This window comes from Gavia stellata, chromosome 4 (assembly GCF_030936135.1).
Source record: "Gavia stellata isolate bGavSte3 chromosome 4, bGavSte3.hap2, whole genome shotgun sequence".
NCBI lineage: Eukaryota > Metazoa > Chordata > Aves > Gaviiformes > Gaviidae > Gavia > Gavia stellata.
In genome coordinates this window covers 4147015-4167118 of record NC_082597.1, presented here as the reverse complement: position 1 = coordinate 4167118, position 20104 = coordinate 4147015, and the positions used below count along the sequence as shown (strand labels likewise).

Genomic DNA, 20104 nt, shown 5'->3' with positions numbered 1-20104 from the left:
CTGGAGAAGCTGATCGCTTACAGTCTTAAAAAGGGGGTCTAGAGGACGTGCTTGCAGTGCTTGTCTGAACCTTTGGTGTACATACCACAGCAGCTGGTGGACAAACAGACCTGAATTAGAACTTCCCCGCCGTCCCTTCAGTGTATGGATCCGGCAAGGCTCTTGCAGTCCTTGTCAAATCATCCTCCTCCAAGCCTCCATCCTTCCAAGGAGATGCACCATGGAGCAGCTTATGACCTCCCAACTGTACCCACAACTTCTGTCCTCTCTCCTCCGTGGAGTGCTCCAGTATGCAACAGCTCTACAAATCAGTTGGCATGAGGCAGAGCCAAAACATGTGAAGTCTAAGAGCCTTTAAGGGTTTTTACCCTGAACCAAGTGGAATGTTCTGACAAATGCCGTTGTCTCCAGGGTTTATTAGTGGTTGTAGACCTTTTCAGGATTTGGGAATAAATAGTTTTGAAAAGACAAACTTTGTCATTCCTTGGGCATTTTGATCCTAGGCCAATGTCAATTAATAGAGAAACTTAATGTGTATGTTTTGGTGCCTAATATTTCTAGTTTCCAAGCAGCAACCTTCTCTTTTGAAGGCTAATTTAGTGAAATTCAGTACAGGAGGACAGTTTAAGTGAACTGTAGGAAAGACTTTGCTTGGTGTAAATCGATAGTTATGTGGATTTTTAAATAGGATCGAAATGCTGAGGGATGTTGTTGCCGCCAGAGACTTGATAAATGAGAATAAAGAATTGTGATAGTTGGCATATTTGGTGTGTCACTAGTATTCCTGTACCTTGTTTCAGTATTTCGTAGATACAGGAGAAGAGATACAGGATCTGCTTTCAAAGAGTGTTACTGCATGAATTGGTAGCTACTGTAGTGTATATCTGTAAATATGGTATGTTGACTCATCCTCATTCTGGCTTTTTTAGAGGAAAGTCCTGCTCACAGATCAGCTCTGTGAAGGACGTGGAAATTGTGTAAATAGGTTAGGTTTAGGTGACACTGTGTTTCTTAAACTTTTTAAGCGTTACTTGCCAAAGGCTCTTAGGTAGAAGTGAAGGTCTTGTCATGGGTTAACTGGTTGAGAGGATAAAATATTTCTCACAATGAAGGAAAGTGTAGGTCAACAAGTGCCTACTGTTCAGTAGGTTCAAAATGATCCAGAAAATCAGTGTATTGTAAGGTGACAGTTCGCTGCTAATACCAAGTGCTTTTCCAGGTTACTGAAAGTAAAAGCTGACAAGTGTAGAAAGATCTCATAATAGCGAGAGCCAGGGTGAAGTTCATCTGCTATTGTATTTCCAGTTAAATTTTTTACAGTGTCTGCATGCATTATCTTTACGTTTGTTGACATGGATGAATTTACCCAAAGCTTCCAATGTCATATTACCACACAAGCATTTTATGCATTTGTAAGCATTTGTGACACCTATGACTGATTTTTTTGGGTGTGATGCAGAAATATGTAAGTTTATCTATGTAAAGTTTTTACCCTATGCTGTGTTAAGTGTAGGAGCTGAACTAGTCTTAAATATTGACTCCTTCCCACAGATGGTGATACAGTTTGGAAGACGCTTTAACTACCTTGAGGTTTTTGTTTCAAATACTGTGATGTTTATGGACTTGAGATCTAATATACTGAATCTGCCATGTCCTACTTCTGAGTAGTTCCAGTTGTACAGATGCTCAGTTGTACAAGATGCCTGGTGCCACAAAAGCACATAGGGAGAAAGCAGCTGTCCCCAAAAGCCTGCAACAGAAACTTGGATACTGCAGACACACCTCTGAGCCAACTTCCTAAATAGCGTAAATGCCTACAAAAGTAGGGACAAAGAAGGCAGATGCTGAAGTGAACCAAATGAAAAGTGTTCTAGGCTGATCCTAAATATCGCATGCTAATGTTTTATTTTCCTCCCTGCTTAGTAGTATAATGGTTTTAAAATGTTCTAGCCAGTATTCTTTCTTCAAAAATGTTAGAGAGAGACTTTCAGATATGCCTGACTAATTTCTCCAGTGATTTCCACATAGGCAGTCTAAAACAGAAAGACCCTCTTGAGGGAGGAGTACCTGGTGGGTTTTTTAATAAACTTTTTAAAAAAATGTTTTCAGCTTTTCAAGGTAACTTCTTATTTGCTTATGGTACCTGTGTACATAAGGAGCTCTGTCCTCTTAACTCTTGTTTATGTCTTTTTTAACTTTGACTTTTCTTATAAGAAAAGATCATCCATTTTTTAAAACAGCTCTGAGTGTTAAGTTTTTCAGTTCCGTCACTAGGTGCCTGTAGTTCTTGCTTCCAGCATGGAAAAAAGCGCAGAAAACCAGCTGAATGTCAGTTACTCCTAACACCAGGCGTTTCAATGTGTGGAGGTCCCTTTCCTCCAGACATTGATATTGAAGTCAGCCTCACAGAGAAGGGCGTACTTAAATAAATGCATTATACATGGTGTTCTGAAGGCTGCAAAACTTTGGCAGTCCTGGAGCTTGTGTGTGCCAGTCTTCAGAAGATACGTAGATTTCCAAACCATCATAAAGCCTTCAGTTGCAAAGGGTGCAGCTTGTAAACTACTTTTACACTTGAAGTAATGTATCATGTATAGTTGATTTGTGATGTTTATATTCTGATAAAAATCATCACTTCAACTCTAGCTTGTGATGAGTTTACTGCTCTGATCTCTGATCTGGAATGCAGCTTTATTTTACTTAGATGACTTTATTAGGAAGTTATTGCATCATCCAGTTCCCTGTAAATTGCAGATGAGGCAGTATACAGAGGCACGCTAGGCTGGCTGTGACTGCATCTCAGGGAAGATGACGCATTATTCAACTGCTTAAAGTACTACAGAATTTTCAAGTAAGGATTTAGTGAAGCAATGGATATTGGTATAGGGAACGCTGATTTATATACTTCTGGGTTTTAAAGACGCAGAAATACGCGCCTGTAAGACAAGAGCCAGCTTGAATCCCTGGAACCCTGCGTTTCACACTGAATGGATGTGGAAAAAGGTTTTTAAAGAAACAGGAAGAGTATATGAGGATAGAAGGTGGGAGGAAAGCTTATTCTCTTGACAGCAAGGTGAAAGTAGCTTCACACACCCGTCAACTTTGCCTTGGGAGTAGAGTAGTCTCTTATTTCAGCTAGACTGTGAAAGACTTCCATTCCATTAACACTCCTCAAGCTGTACAAATACAGAAATCCCTAAAGAAATATCAGTTATCCCAATATGGTAACATAGGGGAGGCATTCTCAAGTAGTATCATAGACGAATCCTTAGATAAATTGTCTGGATAATTACATGCTTGAAAATGTAGTAAGTTTTTGTGGACCTTGCTGCTAATAATGTATTTCTGCCACCGGGCTTTGGAGGTAATTAGGACTTAAGCTTTCTGGACTGTCTCGAGAGCATATACTAGCAGAATGGATAGTGCATTGATACGTTGAGTTATCAGACCTGAAGGAGCTTAGTATGTTTAATAGGAGTGAATCCATGAATTTTCCAGGGCTTGTATGTGATGGAGATTTTATTGATACTGGGATTCGGGAGCTGTTGGGTTCTAGTCCTTGCATTGCCCCATGCATGCGTTGTTTTCAGTGCTCTGTGTTTAAAAGCTCTTCCACGTGTGCTTGCTGCCATGTGTTATGCTTAGTCTTCTTAACATATGGTAGAGAAGCATTTGCATGGTCCTTCACAGACCTCCAGTGAAAAGACTTGCACTGTTTCTTGGCTGATTTTTCCTCTGTGTAAGTTATTGCAAAATTGAGGATGCATTGTTACTGAAACTATGACACAGCAGAGGCTAGCTGTGTGCTGCACTTCCAGTGGTAATTGATGCGGTTCCTGCAGCTGGATAACTAAATTACCTTCTGAGAATAGCTGAAAGGTGATATAAACAAAAATTTCAGAAGCTACATCTTTTCTTATCTGTCACTTAGTTCAAAAGAAGGCATGGCAGTTTCCACAGTTCTGTTTTTTTCAGGGCCGAAAATACTCTGTTCTGATATATATATTTTTTTGTCTTTTGCCATGTTGCTGTAATAGCTAACAGAGGAAGCCTGCATTAAACTGTACTTAGTATCTGTATCCCTGAGATGGCAGTCTTATAGCCATGGGTTAGCCTGAGGGGAAAAATTATACAGCCACTTTAATGTCTTTCTAACACCTCTGGGTATAAACTACTCGTTTGTCATCTGTTTAACACTGTCTTCATTTTTCAGAAACATCTGAGAGCCTGTGGCTGTCAAAGTATTTAGACTTATAATTTCATGTTTATCTATCACCAGCTTTTCAAGGACAATTAATTAAAAAAACCTTCAGAAATTCTAGTCTTGCTGTGTCCTCATGTTTGTGGCTAAACAGTCCATAAATGACTACTTAATTTTTTTTCAGCCTGCTAGCCTGTTGGTCTGCAAGTGTGACACTAACTAAGCCGAATAGTTTGGATCTATGGAAAAATCGCTTGGCTGGACCTTCACTAGTCATTGTTACTGGTAATGAGAGGACAGCGTGACCTTACGATGTATGCAAAAATGACCTCCTTCAACATCCTGCAATAGTTAGTGGGGTTAGTTAAATTCGGCACATGAGGGATGTTGTCCTGAGGGCCCATCTCTCAGAGCTGGTGAAAGCTCTGGTTCTGCGGTGGGTTGTCTGTTACTTCATCAGTGTTACTGAAAGCAAAGCTGAGCAGTAGATGTGTACCAAAGCAACAATGTACTTCTTAAATTTAAGAAGCTACGATTTTATTCATGTTTCATCAGTGTGAGTAGCGCTCGGTTTGCAGATAAGTTGTGCCTTTTCTTTAGAAATAGCACGGTATTGATGTCCGTTCGCTTCAAGGTGGTCTTGTGCTAGGGTATTACTTCAGTGCTTTTCTTGTCTGCATTTGTAAGCTGAATCATCTAGGCTGGATGACTTATTTTTGACTGTAAACTAAAGCCTAGACAAGACCTTCATATGTGTTCCTGCAACCTACTTTGCATAAATGAAAGAACTATTTCATGCTGTTTGCATGTTTGAAGCTCTGAGTTTTTTCCCCTTTCCACTATTCCACTTGCTTGCCTAGAAATTCTCTTGATCAGAGGATGCCTTGGTTTACTGCAACATGAGATCCATGGTGTTGTGCATTGCTGGAAGGCCTTGATGGTACCTTGGTGTGAGAGCAAGCCAAGTGAGAACACATAGCTCAGAAATGACCCAGGAATGCAGCTACCTGCACTGGCAGTAATGCAGGCATGGGTTGCCAAAATTGCTTCTGCACTGTAGGTAAACTCGTGCAACACAGCTATCAAAAGCAGAATATCGGTGCTTTGGAAAGTTCACAAGTCAATTCATAGGGCACGCTTTATTTCTTTAGAGGTGCGTTAATCAGGGTTCACGAGAAGCCAACAGATCATGTGCTAGTTCATTCCTTTATGAAAACACTCTGGATTTAGTCGTTTCTGCGAGCAGGCCTGCTGGGAGACTAATTTTTAACAGGTAAGCTCATGGGAATTGGACATCAAGGATCTATTTGTTTTCATAGCAGTGTTCATGTGCTGCACTGAGTCTCTGCTCGTCTGTGCTGTGATGAACCTGCACTGATCCCTTAAGGACGGAGTAAACAGACTGAGTAAAGTCTTAGATAGGACAGGAAGGGATGGGCCCCTCATGGGTAATCAAATCCAGTCTGCTGCTATCACAAGGATCATGTAGTATGATCTCTGAGCTTAATCGTTTGACTTAAAAGCTCATTGAACCATCTTTCAAAAATAGAACACCAGGCCATTTATTTTTTGTACTTCTAGTCTAAGCAGGAAAAGTCTCTTTGTGGAAGGCTCAGCTTGAGGCTGTGAAGTATCAACACTGAGAAATTAGGACTATCCCAAACGTGTGCATGCTTTTAGGAAGGAAAAAAAAAAGCTTCATCCTGTGTGGTTTTTTTTTTTTGTTTTCCCACCTTGGAGATGAATCAAAACGGTGTGCTGAAAGCTGCCTCTGACTTTAATCTGCTCCATCATGTCTGAATCAGACGCCCAGAAAGGACTTTGCAACTAAATCTATTTAGTTGCATTACTATAGGAGGGTACTTGTAAGCAGATTACCCATAGCTCAAATACTATGTCAAGGGCCTGACCGAAGGGTATCTTCCTTGTCTTAGCTATGGCTCGACTTCTTGTCAGTTATTTGCATATACTTGTCAGAAACTTTTTGATATCCAAACCTTATATTTGTCATAAGACATTTAACTGTTTTCTGTGGAAAAATTGTGTAGACCCATGGCTTTCCAGTACTGGTCCTGGGGAGCTTTAAGCGTCATGATTCTTAGCCAGGTTCTGATCTATTTTATAGGCTTCCCAAAATATTTAGTGGCAGAACATATTTATCTTGCATACTCTCAAAGAGTATTCTCTATAGCTGGTACAGCAGCTGTAAAAGTAAATTGGAATATCTGTTATATTCCATAAATAGTGGCAAGAATATCTTAGAGTGGAAATGTGGCTGCTGACCTAGTGTAACTGTTAGCTTCATATGCTGCTTTAAGCTTTTACTTAAGGCAAACCTGCAGAGTAATTGAACGAATGGAGTGTACGTTCAGCATCCCGAATATGGTTTTTGGAGCTAGACTTCCATCTTGTGCTCCTAGAAACATTTAAGATCCCAGTTTAATCCTTTGCTTTGTCTACCCTGTGTGCTATTCAAAGGTTTTTAAGTCTAGTGCTAGAGCCGTCAAGTCTTGGACATCAGATGACATATGTAGCACTGATTGGGATATGCTGTTTATGGGAGGGTCTTGCATGCTTAAGAAACCCTTATAGACGGTGCACACCCCTAGCCGTGTGCTTCTGCTGGGCTGCTCTGGCCATGAGTGCTGTCATGATGCTCCTGCTGTGTGACTGAACGTGCAAGACCCTGCTCCCTCTCGTGACTTGGTGCTCCTGGCACGTGGTAGGTGATCGTGTGGGGTTAGAAGCAATACATCAGCTTCCACTCACTTTGCTTTCTGTTTTGGGCTGATGGGCAAGTCAAATGCCCTATGCTACCGTAAAAAACAATAGATTCCATTCTTTCATTAGGTTTCTGGTACCCTAGGTTATGAGAAACTTAAAATGCCTTCTGCGAGCAACTTTGTATGGGAAGAAAGTGTTTTATTTTGTGTATGTCTGTAGTTGTTTCTCTTGCTGAATTTAGTACTCATCTAGAGTAAAGCAAATTGTTTCGAGCTACAGCTTAGATGAAACATTTTGGGAGTACGTGTAAGCGGAAAACTGGTGTTGATGAAGCACAAACAAGCTCTAATCTTTAAAAGCGTATAGACTTGAATGAATGCCAAGAATAATATGCATTTCCTTTCATTTTCAAGATTGTAGAGAACTTTCCCTTTTTTTGTGGGGTGGAGGAGGAAATGAATTATACTCTGAAACTGGGAAATGAGAGCAATTAATCTCTGCAGTTGTGTGTAGGCAGGAGGGACTATTTGTTGCATGACAGCCTGCGCTCAGAACTGGAAACTAAGTAGGTTGTTTGTGTCTTTTTATGTCCTCGTCCTAGTTTGCTTTAGGACAAGAGCATTTACCTCATGATGCTTATTTTTGAACTTTATACTGGAGGCAGTGTTCACATTCCATTCAGTCTTTTACAGCACCAAGAAGGGAGAATTAGTCAGCTGTTCTTTGTTTTTATTTCCCTGACTCTTGAACAGGGTCCAGGCTTGCTCCTGAGGTTTTTCATCTGGATCAGTCTGAATAAAACAGATTTTCTCGCAACTGAAAACCCTTTATTTGCAAAAGGTTATGATAACCAAAAGAAGCCAAGCTCCCCCAGATTTTGTTTGTAGGGTGGGATGGGGAGTGGAACCGCCTTCCTGCAGTCCTGTTCGCATTAAAGCGGGTTCACAGGACACTTAAAAACAAAACAAAAAATGAAAGCTATCATGTTTGTGCCTTAGCGGAGCATGCCAGGATGCTGTTGCTAAGATGATGCATGCGATGCTGGTATAAATAGTTATTTGAGCAGACCCTACCCTAAGGAGTTGAGTCCCAATCCTTTCTCTCCTGTGTAGGAACAAATCAATTATTCTAAGGAGGCAGTGTTGTCTCTCTGTGCTGTTGTGTTGCTTTTTGAAAACGTTTTGTAAGTTAGCCCTTAAGTGGGATAATTGCTTTCAGCATTTGCAAGTTAAATGAAGAAAGCTCTAATTAGATTTTATAAAGTGGCTTAGCATGTTGAGAAGGCTTTTCATAAAGTATACTGTGTATTCACTTGGCATTGCACAATTGAATTTCGTGTAGCACTGACGAAACCAAAAAATCCTATTTGGCCTTGGTTGCTTCTGGGCACTTAAAGGATTGAAAGTCTGTCTTAGGTACTCCTACCTATACATACTCTCTTCCTTTCCCTACCATCCCACTCTCGTCAGGGCATTTATTTGTATTTTAGAGACCGGAGGAGTTGCATCGAGACCAACGTGTTTGAGGAAGGATAGTAGAGTAGGGCACAGAAGCTTGGTATTTTGTAGCACTTCAAAATGGGGCCATGGCACATGCTGTTTAATCTGTCTTAGCCGTTATTATGCTGTGCTAATTGTACACTGGTGCTGGGTGGCAGAGTGCCATTTTGTTCAGGTTAGTCTTAGCTCCGTGTGGGCACTTACTGAGTTCCACAGAAACCGAACAGTGCCCGTGCTTAGTAATCTTTGGTATTGTTTGGTGTCCTGTAGGTTAGAAATGTGATATGCTAATGCTTTACTATTGCCACCGCAGCCTTGGCATAAGTGGAGGGACTGGCCAAAGCAGCGTAACACATTGCTTGCCATCTGAATAAGAACTTAGCCTAGTCACAAGCTTCTTTCACGTGTGGTTTCTGCAACGTGCGTGCCAGGAGCCTCCTGATGAGAATTGGAAAGAGTCCCCAAAGCCGGTGTTTGTTCAGATAGTTTGGGCGCTGTTGCTGGATGTGACTTACTGGAGTCTGTTTTTAACTAAAATGCACTCTGTTTAGGAAGGAATATCTCTACTAAATCAGTCAGTCAGTGCAAAAATGCAGATCCCACGTGCTAACAACTCTGAAGACAGTTTTGTGTGTCTGCAGTTTATCTTTGGTGATAAGGCCCAGGTTTGAGTAAGGGTATAGAGATCTCTAGTGAGATCCATGCATGTGAACTCATGGATTGTCAACCAGCCTACATCCTGACAGGAGGAGAAAAAGCTTGTTCTCCTGCTTTCTAAGCACACCTCATCTCTTCAACCATAGGTTAAAGAGTCATGTCTATTATGGTCAATTTTTCTCACTTCTTGCTTATAAGAGGTCGGGTTCTTTGAATGCTTCTGGAATCAACAAACTCTTTCCCATTTGAATATGGTGGGTCACTTTCTCCATGACAAGTCCTGGCACTGTGTTCTTTGTCTGAACAACAGGCTTGCTATTGTGACTGCATGAAGTACACGTCTTTGGATGAACATTTGCAGCTGCCCACGGGCTCTTGATTCACTTAACCACGTGTGCCTTGAAGTGTTTTATTCATTTTCAGTCTCTGCCCATTTCTGTCTTTGTAAATGGACTTTGTGTCCTCCTTTGAGGTATAGACATACTACAAGGACTTCCATAGTCAAACTGAGGAGCTCTCAACTGAACATAGATTTAGGCCTTTCCCCTCTTCTCCCTCAAATGTCAAACCAATGTGTATCACTGGAGTTATTTACTCATATGGGTAAACATGTAGACTGAATTGGAAACTTTTGGCAGATTCCATGTAATCTTGTAAGTGATATGCAGAAATAACTCCAGTTTTCTTTGAGAAAAGCTTATGAAGTGGATGAAGTTTTCTTTATTACAAGAGATAATTCATGTTATGGCAGGCTCTGCAAGTTGGTGGAGTTGAAGTTCTTAAGTGAACTTGAGATGAAGTTTCTGTGCCTGTATAGATGAAATGCTCAAACGTAAAACCTTTAATAGCTCTTCAAAAAGGCAGATGTTACTGTGTGAGACATGACCAGTACATCATTCAAGAAAGATCTTTTTTTCCTGAATTCTTTTCTTGTTTTAACATAGTCTTAGGAGTTGAAATTTGCATGTTGTGTATTTAGCCAGTGTAGCAACTGTGCTGTTGATGCCTATGGCTTGAAACTGATATTGTAGGTGCCAAGTGTCTCAGCCTCATGTCTGTACTCAAACAAATTTCAGTTGACGATGCAGCTCTTCATGGCAAGGCAGGTCTGGAAATTGCTAAATTGGACATTTATTCTTGCAAGTGCCAAAGACATTATTCGAGCAAATTTGGTAGGATTTACTTTAGCCCATAGAGCATATAGAGGTGAGGGAGTGGGGCAAGATACTTAAATCAGCAGGTTCAATTAAAAAACTTCAATGACCTGGCAAAGAGGTGGGAGAGTCAGAAAGCACAGGTAGGTCTTAATGTTTCAATTAAATGACAGCTGTGCCAAGGCAAATATGTGCTCTTTGGCAGGGGATCAATGGCGCATCCTTAAGTGTCTCAGTTACATATCTAGAGATGGATTTTTGTCTACTGGGGTTACTTTATTATGAATCAGGAACAACCTTTGTGAATACTCAAATTGGTACTTTTCATGCAAAGAAACTACCCCGTGTGTTTGGAACAGGGTCCTCTGGAAGATACTGATTTGTATTTTCTAGGAACAAGGTGAAGTATGTCACTGTCTTCTCTGTCAGCTTCTTCCATATGACCAAGATCAATGAATGAATTTTTGCTGCATTTTGGGATTTTGTGCTAATGTTTTGCTTCCATCAGTATTTTTTTAGAGAAGAAAATTATCTTAATTACCATGAAGTAACTAATCCTCAAAGCTGTAATCATTGCTGACATAATGCTTCATATTTACGAAATATGACCAACTCATTTCACCTCTTCAGATTGTCATTTGAGTTACTGTAAACAGTTTCCTGTAACTGTTCTTTAATCAAGAAATTGAATTCTATAACATGAGTAGTAAAGTTTTGACTACAGAGTTGTAATGTTTCCTTTCATATTTTATTTAACTTAGTGAAATGTATTCCATCAGTGTATTTTAAGTTTCAGTAGTAATTTCAGTATAATTTTTTACATGAAATGGTACAATTATGAAGATTTGTTTTCTGTAAAGGCAGTATTTGGTAGCACATGGAGCAAATATTGTGCTGATTATTTGGTGTGGCATGACTACTTTTCTTCAACTGTAAGTCTTCTAATAAATGGTGATTTGCTACATCTTTAACCTCATTGTGTAATCTTTATTTTTCAATGGATTTGAATAGGTTTTTTTTTCCTTTCATACATCAGTCTTCTGTACATCTTACCTTCTTTTGTCTCTTGAAATCTTAGCAGTTTTCATGTTGGTTTCCAGCCTCTCAGAGTTAGCTAGCCAGCCTTGTTCTGCATCCTCATTTATAAAGTGCCAAAATTATACAAACTAAGGCCAAATAAACTGTATAATTTATCTATAAGCATGATGCCAGTTTTTAATTTTTGTCTGATCTTTTGCAAATAAGGCTTTGCACATCTTGATTTCTAGTATTTTGGAGTACGAGAATATCACTCTCAGGCTTCAAGATGAGTGTACAAAGACTCTAGAAATTACATTTGGGTAGCAGAAGGGATACTGCCCAGCACTGCAGCATTGTCGTGATGTCATTGAATAAATTACTCTGTGATTTAAGTTTAGCGCTCCTGGATGGATAAGAACATAACAATTTGACAGGGGCCCTCTTTTTCTTTTGAAGATCGTAACTCACGGCAGTTTTGCTTACCGTGGGAAACTTTCGTGTCGTTGGAGGCTGGAATGGCCGTATCTATTTGTGAAGGACAGGGAGTGCTTTTGTTACCTTCAAAGACCTATTACACGTTATGATTGCTTGTGGGAGTGTCTGGTTATGATCTGTTAGAAAACAGCCTATTAATAAAGCAGAGGCTCTTGTAATAGAGCACTTCTTAATCTTCTTCCTATGTAGTTATTTATAGGCTGTGACATCTTAATTTACCTCTCATGTGCATCAACTTCTGTTATTTTAAAAGATCAAGTAGCTTTCACACGCCTCTGAGAATCACTTCTGGAGGAAACAGTCTGTTTTCTAAGGAAAAGGCTTCAAGTCATAAGTTTGTTGTAAAAAATGTGTTAAGGTTTTTGCTGGTGTCATTCTAAAGGACAAAGAAGTTGGGAAATGTCCTGTTATATAGATACTTATATATTAATCCTGTATTTATCTGATTACAAGCAGATTTTCTTGAATTCTCAACAGATTTCCAGTTGGTGATAGTATTTATTTGCCCTTAGTGAGTGTGCAGTGACCTACCTGGAGCAATATTAAATCTATTATTCGCTTTATTTTTGTGGTCGTTTTCTTTATTAGAGTGGTCCGAGTGCCAGATCTTGTCACAAGATGTGCATTGACATTCAGCGAAGGCAGATCTACACGCTGGGACGCTATCTGGATTCCTCCGTGAGGAACAGCAAATCTCTGAAAAGTGACTTCTATCGCTATGACATTGACACGAACACATGGATGTTGCTAAGTGAAGACACTGCAGCGGATGGAGGTCCAAAGCTGGTGTTTGATCATCAGGTCAGCTACACTGATACTCTTAGTGCAAGTTTGCAGTGTTTGCAAATCAATTTTGGCCGTAGCCTCCTGCGATTTAGAAGTTCTGTACCAGGTAACATAGCAGTGATGAGAAAGGCTGTGATTTGCACTCAGTTAAATTCTTATAGCGTTGTTGTCTAATGCTTCTGACTACTGGTATTCTAATCAAACGAGTCAGAAGACTCAAAAACCTTTGCAAACTAATTCATTTTATTAAGACGTGTTTTATTAAAGCTCAAAGCACAGTTCATCTGGTTTTAGTCAGTCTTGCTGAGCTGCGTTTGCAGATCTGCCTACTCAGAGGGCATTGGGGATCAACTTGCAAAGCTGTGTATGATACCTTCAGAAGAATACTATAAGCAAGCCGCAGAAATGAGGCCAAGAGGATCAGAATTCTTTCAAAACTAGTTATCTTTCAAAATTTGTAGCATGCGTTTGCTTTGTACACATTGAAACACCTTAGAGGAGTGGCTTTCTTAAAAGAGCTGCATTTTTTAAAAAGCTGCACCTGTCCGTGTGTTCAAACTGAATACTTGTTTTACTTACGTGTTTAATGGCTTTTGTGTACTTGAAAAAGGTATTTTGTTCTTAATTGGTTTTATAAAGCATGACCAAGAAACGGTACATCAGTACTCATTTTTAAAGCAGCCCAAGAACTGCTTTTATTGGTACTAGCTGTTTTGTAACCAAAGCTGCTGTTTGCCAGCACAATATGTTTCTGCTGACACTGAAAATTAAAGATACGTGTTGTCTGCAGAACAAAAGCCAATCAGTCTTTCTGTTCTATTAATAACGAATACCAATGTCCCAGGTGTTGGGGAAAAGGCACAAGTAAATTGTCAGCTGGCAAGGCTACTCTGGGTACCTTGTTTGCCTGCTTCTGAAATTGTTTCTTTTTACCCCTGCTGTCTCTTAGGAAAGAATGTCCTCCCTGAATTCTTTATCATTCTGCAGCTCTTTTTCTTCTCTCCCTCAGTACCTACTGCGATAGCTGTTTTTGTTTAACCTTCACAAAAATGTGCTGCACTGGAAGTGTTTAGTGTAGGCTTTGCTGAGTAGCATCTCTATCTTACTGTAATCTTGTCTGTTTTTTTTTTTTCCCCTGTTGTTTTGCAACCCTTTGCATTACACTGTGTCTGAAAACATCATCTGGAGTCAGGGAGTTTTGTCTGATTTGTACTGCCGTGTGTCTCTTGTGTGCCATAACCTCAATTCAGGTTTTGGGGATAGACATATTTCTGCTGCAGTCTCATCGAAATTCCTTGGCCAGTTTATTCCCCTACTTTGTGTTGAAGTAATGGGGGTAACAGTAAATACATGCTTGGGATGGAATCTGAGTAACAAATCGCAGGCTGGTTTTGGATCGGTTGAGTGGTGGTCAGTAAATCAGCAGTTATTTTGAATTTTTCCCTTGCATAGCCATTGTCAAAGGTGATATTCTGTTAACTTTCTGACAGAATTGGCTATGGATCCTGGTGGAAAAAACTCTAAAATGTTTTTCCATAAAACCAGCAGCTAGAGGCAAGTTTTTTACGTGATGATGGGTGCATGTAGCCTTTTTTCCTTATTATTAAATAAGCAAGTTAAAATTAGACTCACATTTTAAATAAAGGACTGTTTTCTGAGATGAATACCTGTCAATGGTGAAGACATGTGTTCTTTTCTGTTCATTAGAGGTTCAGGAGATGTGCAGAGTACTGTCTTACTAGGTATCATTTGCAGGGGAGGGATGTTTGATCTTAAATCTCAGCATGTTCAAGTCTTAATGTGCTGGCTTAAAACTATTTCTTTCGTTCTTAGATGTGTATGGATTCTGAAAAACACATGATATATACCTTCGGAGGCAGAATTCTGACCTGCAACGGCAGCGTTGATGACAGCAGAGCCAGTGAACCGCAGTTCAGTGGATTGTTTGCTTTTGACTGCCAGTGTCAGACATGGAAGCTTTTGAGAGAGGATTCCTGTAATGCTGGACCTGAAGATATCCAGTCCCGAATAGGACACTGTATGTTGTTCCATTCTGTAAGTATCCACACCATACTTTGATTCATGATGCCTGACTTGAAGGAGAACATCTGGTTTTGATTTTTCTTGCAAGCTTGATGCTCTTAATCTCCTAAGTGGTGTGTTGTCTCATGTGATTTTATGTTCGCTGACATTCTGATGCTTCTTTGGTAAGTGCAGGTGGTATTAATTCAAGTCTTGGAGCTTTCATGTCTTCAACTGAATAAAATTTCAAGTAAAAAGCAAGGTGAATTTTAAATAGTTGATTTTAATTGAATAATGGTAAATAGAACCAAAGGCCACGGTTCAATTTGATCTAAAGAGTTTTTCTTTAATAGTTGGTAGAGGAGTTTAGAAGCTTCTAGTCTAGTAAATACCCGATGTGATTACTGGAATGGTACACTTGGCTAGTGCAGGGACTTGCTGGGTGTGTATTGAGATGCGTAGGCCTTGTATTCCTCTGTGCTGAGCACCCAGCTGCTGCTTGTTGAATTGAGCAGCTGTTAACAGCTGGGCACAGATGGCATTGTGGGCACTTCATCCAGAGCCTGATGGATGGGTGAAGAGGGGCTGTGTAGCACTTTATTTAGTATTGGGTATTAAAAACCCGACATCCTTCCATTGCTTTTCCAGTTGTGCTCATCAACCACATGTTTGCTTAAGTGGAGAACATGGGAACTGTGGGCTGTTTTCCTGACAGTAAACTCTGACTTGGGGGTGGGGAGGAAGAGAATTAAAATTAATATTGTGGCATTGAAGTGTGTAGTGATACCATCAGTTGAAAACCGACCAGTTTGAACAATTTATTGAGTTTATTTCTCTTTCCCTTTCAAATGAAAGATAAGAATATTTATACTGAATACTGTGCTTTCAGAGCTTTCAATTTCATTTTTGTTTTGAATAGCTCTCTAAAATCTGGCCAAAAACATATTGCCACATAAAATTCTGCACAGGTACGAGAGGTTTTTTCAAGTGTATGTCTGTGGTAAACCTAAGAATACAGGTTTCTGTAAGCACAGGTCATGGAAGTTTAGGTCCTTTGCCATTTTCTCAACCATTTGAAAGAAAAATAATCTGCCTCTTAGGGACTTTCCACTTGGCAAACTTGAAAGAAGTAATAAACCTGTTATTCTTGGCTTGCTGCTTGCCATTTGCCTGTTCTGAGTTTAGAAATGTGTTGGTACCTGGATGGTTTCTCTTACAGTCTGTCTTTTGTGGGTTTTTTTTTAACAGTGAAGTTATGATCTAACGGGTTTTAGACGTGGAGACTGTTAATTCTTTAATATTAAACTTGAAAAATGAATTGCTGTTCTAATGTTCTGAAGTTATAGCTTAATCAGGCAGGGCTACAATAGTTCACTATGTAAAATCTGCCTAGTCACTCTGGAGCTGAAACTGTTGGATCCAGGTTTGTGGTCTCATATGGATCGTGAAAAAGAAGTCTTTAAAATTACATTTATAAGAGGCTTTTTGGGGTGGAGAAGCTGTGAGCCCTTAATGGTTTAGCTCTTGAAACTGAGAAATCATGAATTCAAGAATCAAGAAGATCAAGAATCCAATCAAGAATTCTTAAGTTTTTACTGAGTTTGAGAATAATGAACTGTTCTGCCTAATTGTTTCCTGTGAATCTTTGTGGAGGTGACAGTAAAAGATCCTTACCAAATTAAGACTGCTGGATCTGATAGTTAAGACATGATTTTAAACTTACAAGAAACATATCTGTTACTCTTTGATTCATTAATGTTTCTGTTAATGGTCACAGTTGGCCAACATACTTTCTTGAGCTTGGTAAAGACATGCTTGTATTTTTCAATTCTAGAAAAATCGCTGCTTATATGTATTTGGTGGCCAGAGATCGAAGACTTACTTGAATGACTTCTTCAGTTACGATGTAGACAGCGATCACGTGGATATCATATCAGACGGCACGAAGAAAGATTCAGGGATGGGTAAGAGGATAACTACGTATTCATTTCTTCCTGTTGGTACAAATGAGAAATGTATTGTTAAGTAGGTGAAAGGCCAGCTTCAGTGTCCTGTGGTATCAGGTTAGCATCCTTAACTAGCCCTATGTACACAAGTAAACTCCACGGTATATAGGTTAAACTTATGCCAGCTCTTTTGTCCTTCCTGTCATTTGACACTCACCAACTTCAGCACAACACAAATAATTGATGCATGAAACCACATAGCCCCTCAAAAGAAAAAAAAAATCAGCAAAAGAACTAAAAATATCTCCTTTGACACTCCAGCAAAGACAAAAAAAAAAGACTGAAAAAATACTTTTCTTTAAACCAGGAAAGGAGAAAGCAATTTTTTTCCTAGTTTTCACCAAGTGAAAGATGCCATAAAATAGAAATAATCTGCTTGGTTTGAGATGCAGAAAGGCAGGCAAGATGCTCAGAGACAGAGAATTGGAGTAGGACAGAGGTTACGTTGCCTGGCAGGAGCTGTCTAGAAAGATGAGACCTGTTGTCCTGTTATTCTTGTACTAAATGATCAGGGAGGGGCAAAAAAAAGTGGGAGGAAGGAGCAAGGCTTCAGTCCTGTTTGGTTCGTACCACTGGAGCTGTATACACCAGGCATAGTTCTGTATACCAGCAACCTTTAAAAACACCCAAAAGGCATTGTAACACAACCATAAAGAACTGATTTTGTACCTCTTCTCCTCAAATGACACAGGGAAGAATGTTCTTTTTTTTCCAAGAAAGATTTCTGCATGTATAAATACATCATTTTCCTGTGTTGCAAATATCCTGATTTTCAGCATACAGCTCAGAAGTGGAAATTTGTGTTGCAGTGTGTGCTACTATAGGAGAGAAGTTATGAATATTTCTCATGTTTGTATATTTAGTCCTGATCTTGTTTTCTCCTCTTTCAGTTACCAAAATCCTAGGAAGCTAATTTATCTTGAATTTAGGCTGCCCTCCTTATTTTGATCAGGCTTCATTTTTAGCAAGTAATTTTGCTGAAGTTTTGAAGTGAATTATTGATGGTTATGAGTTATTGTTTGCTCATTAATTTAGTTATGCTAATGAAGGATAAGAGTACCCAAGCTCTTATTCTCTGGAGTCATTTATTTACTTGAGTGCTTCCAAGAAAGAACCAGCTTGTATTGTTGACGATCTCCTTTATTAAGGTGCCTGCATGTTGCCTGATGCTGCTCTACACACACCCACGCACTGTTTGTTGTCCTTAGAGCTTTTAAAGAATTGATTTTTTTTCCTGTGAAACTGCTAGCATTCTGCCATTTTGCTTTTTTGAAAACTAATTTCTTTGTAGCCAGAAGCTTTAAAACGCGTGGCTTTAAGCTGACGCATGTGTCTACTTCAAATTTAAAGATACTTAACTTTAACTTACTTTAACTTAACTTGCTTTAAAGATGTCTTGTGGCTGGAGAAGACACTGAGCTCTGCTTCTCAGCAAGTACATTAACTGCAAGGTTCGGTTAAGCAAATGAGACTATAATATTTAGCCCTCCTCCCCATTCCCGTGGGCCCTGAAGTGGTGAATAGTAGACTTTGTAAGAAAATGACTCATTGGAAATAATTCACAAGTAGATTTTCAGTTTACTGTTCTCCTATGTGTAGAAAGTAAACAAACAGATTTGAACATTTCCCTTGCTTTTGAAAGGAAATGCTAGGATTATTTGCATTTTAACAGGAAGAGAACAAAATGCTTGTTACATTCAGACAGCAAATGCTGACAGCACTATTTTCACCCAAAAAAGCAAGTCTTTATTGTTCTCTTGTTAGGTACTGATACACCATTTTGATCTGTATTAACAAAGTGATTCCCTGACTGGTCGCTGTGAAGTTTTAAGCTGCTCGGTGTGATGAGTCAAGTTGAGGATGCCTGACCTAAATGTTCCTATAAAGTCCCATGATTGCATTTAGTTCCTGGCTCGCATGTGGCATTCAGTTCTATTCTTAGTTGAGCTATTTTGATTTTTACCCTTTCTAAAAGAACTTAATTGTGCATTTGTTTAAAATTTCCGTTAGTGAGGAGATTTAAAAAAAAAAAGTAGTAAAATGGATAGTTAAGGACTATCAGTAATATGGAGTTGTTGGAATGCTAGAAAACTACGGTAATGGTTTGTTGGTTTTGCTGCTGTCATCTTCTGGATGAGATATTTATGCCGTTTAGTGTTTCTTTGCTCTTAGTTGTGCTTTTGATGTTGATCCTGGAACCAGCTCCTGGTATAGGTGATGTGTTTGAGAGGATATTGGGTGATAAATATCACTTAAATTTTCTTAATTTGAAGTAAAGGACAGTAATTGTAGCAAGCTTAGATGTGCTCTTTTCACTCCTGGGAAAAGTTAAAATTTGATCAAGGTACAGTTTCTAAAAGATGGGTTTGCACACAGCTTTGCCTACTAAAAATCTCTCCTGACTCAGTCTGCTTTGAACATGGGTAGGCCTTATAGCTCTTCGTGTCTGGCAAATGCCATTTGCCAGTGAGCATGGGTGCTTTCTGCAGCTCGTTGCATCAAAAAACCTGGTGCTTTCTCTTAGCTGTCAAAGGAGGGCACTACAGTGAAAAATAGGCCATTACGGATGGTTATCTTTCTGCTGCATGATAACTGTTAGGAGCAAGAAATTTGTTAGTTCAGCTGGAGAATGGACAAAATGGGACTGAGGAAAAGAGTATGCAACTGTGATAACGAGTTGCATCTGAAGAAAGGCGGTAGTGGTACAAACGGGAGGAATTGTAGTCCAGTTGAATAGAGCCTGTGGTTGGAGGAGAGGCAGAAACGTGTGTGTTGATGAACATACCCTTTTAGAGCAGTCGTATACTTTTAATTACATTTATAAAAACACCACCACACAAACAACAACAAAACAAACCCTCAAACACACCCAACATGCATATGCCAGAGTGTATCTCTGAAGCATACACATGGTCTAGATGCCACCACTATCAGATGTCTTCAGAAGGCTATATTGACAGCTTGCCTGACTTGCTTAGCATGCAATCCATGACTAATCATGGGTGGTCATTTCAGGTCTAAGGGAGCTAATGGGAACACTTGTGGTCAAGGTTCCTGTGATAATCCTTTTTTGGCCCTGACTCAGGTGGTGTGTCAGAGCTTGTTGATCAGAGGGAGAATTTCCTTCTGCAAGAGAATCAAGATCATCTTATATCCCTTGGCATCGAGTGACTTCCAAAGTCAAATGAGAACAAGCCTTAAACATTCTTGTGGCTTCTTTTAATGGTGAAGTAGTTCTTATGGGCAAACTGCAAATATTTTTTTTTAGCTACCAGTGAAGTTGCCAGGTCTCTTGCTGGGGCAGGCGCTCATTCCAGAGCTGTGCACCTGACAGACTGGAGGTTTCATGGATAAGTACCACGGACAGAGGCGGCACAGCCCAGTCCAGGAAATCCTGATTTAAAACAAGACTAAGTCAGAAAAACATAAATCAAAATAGCACAGCTAGCCCAGCATGGCCAGGATCCAGGTCAGACAAGCAGTCTGAATATCCCATTTTGATTATCTGTTTCTGACACCTGACATGTTTTGCCCTTGTTC

The 20104-nt window shown here is 39.6% G+C and overlaps 1 protein-coding gene across 1 annotated transcript in view; it reads left to right on the top strand.

Annotated features, from left to right (window-relative positions):
• MKLN1 (muskelin 1) overlaps positions 1–20104 on the top strand; it is a 98343-nt gene that overhangs the window by 54744 nt on the left and 23495 nt on the right. Inside the window, exons 10-12 of the mRNA XM_059816184.1 lie at positions 12339–12551; positions 14370–14591; positions 16393–16522. Of these exons, the coding sequence (XP_059672167.1) occupies positions 12339–12551; positions 14370–14591; positions 16393–16522 (565 nt within the window). The remainder of the gene's footprint in view (positions 1–12338; positions 12552–14369; positions 14592–16392; positions 16523–20104) is intronic.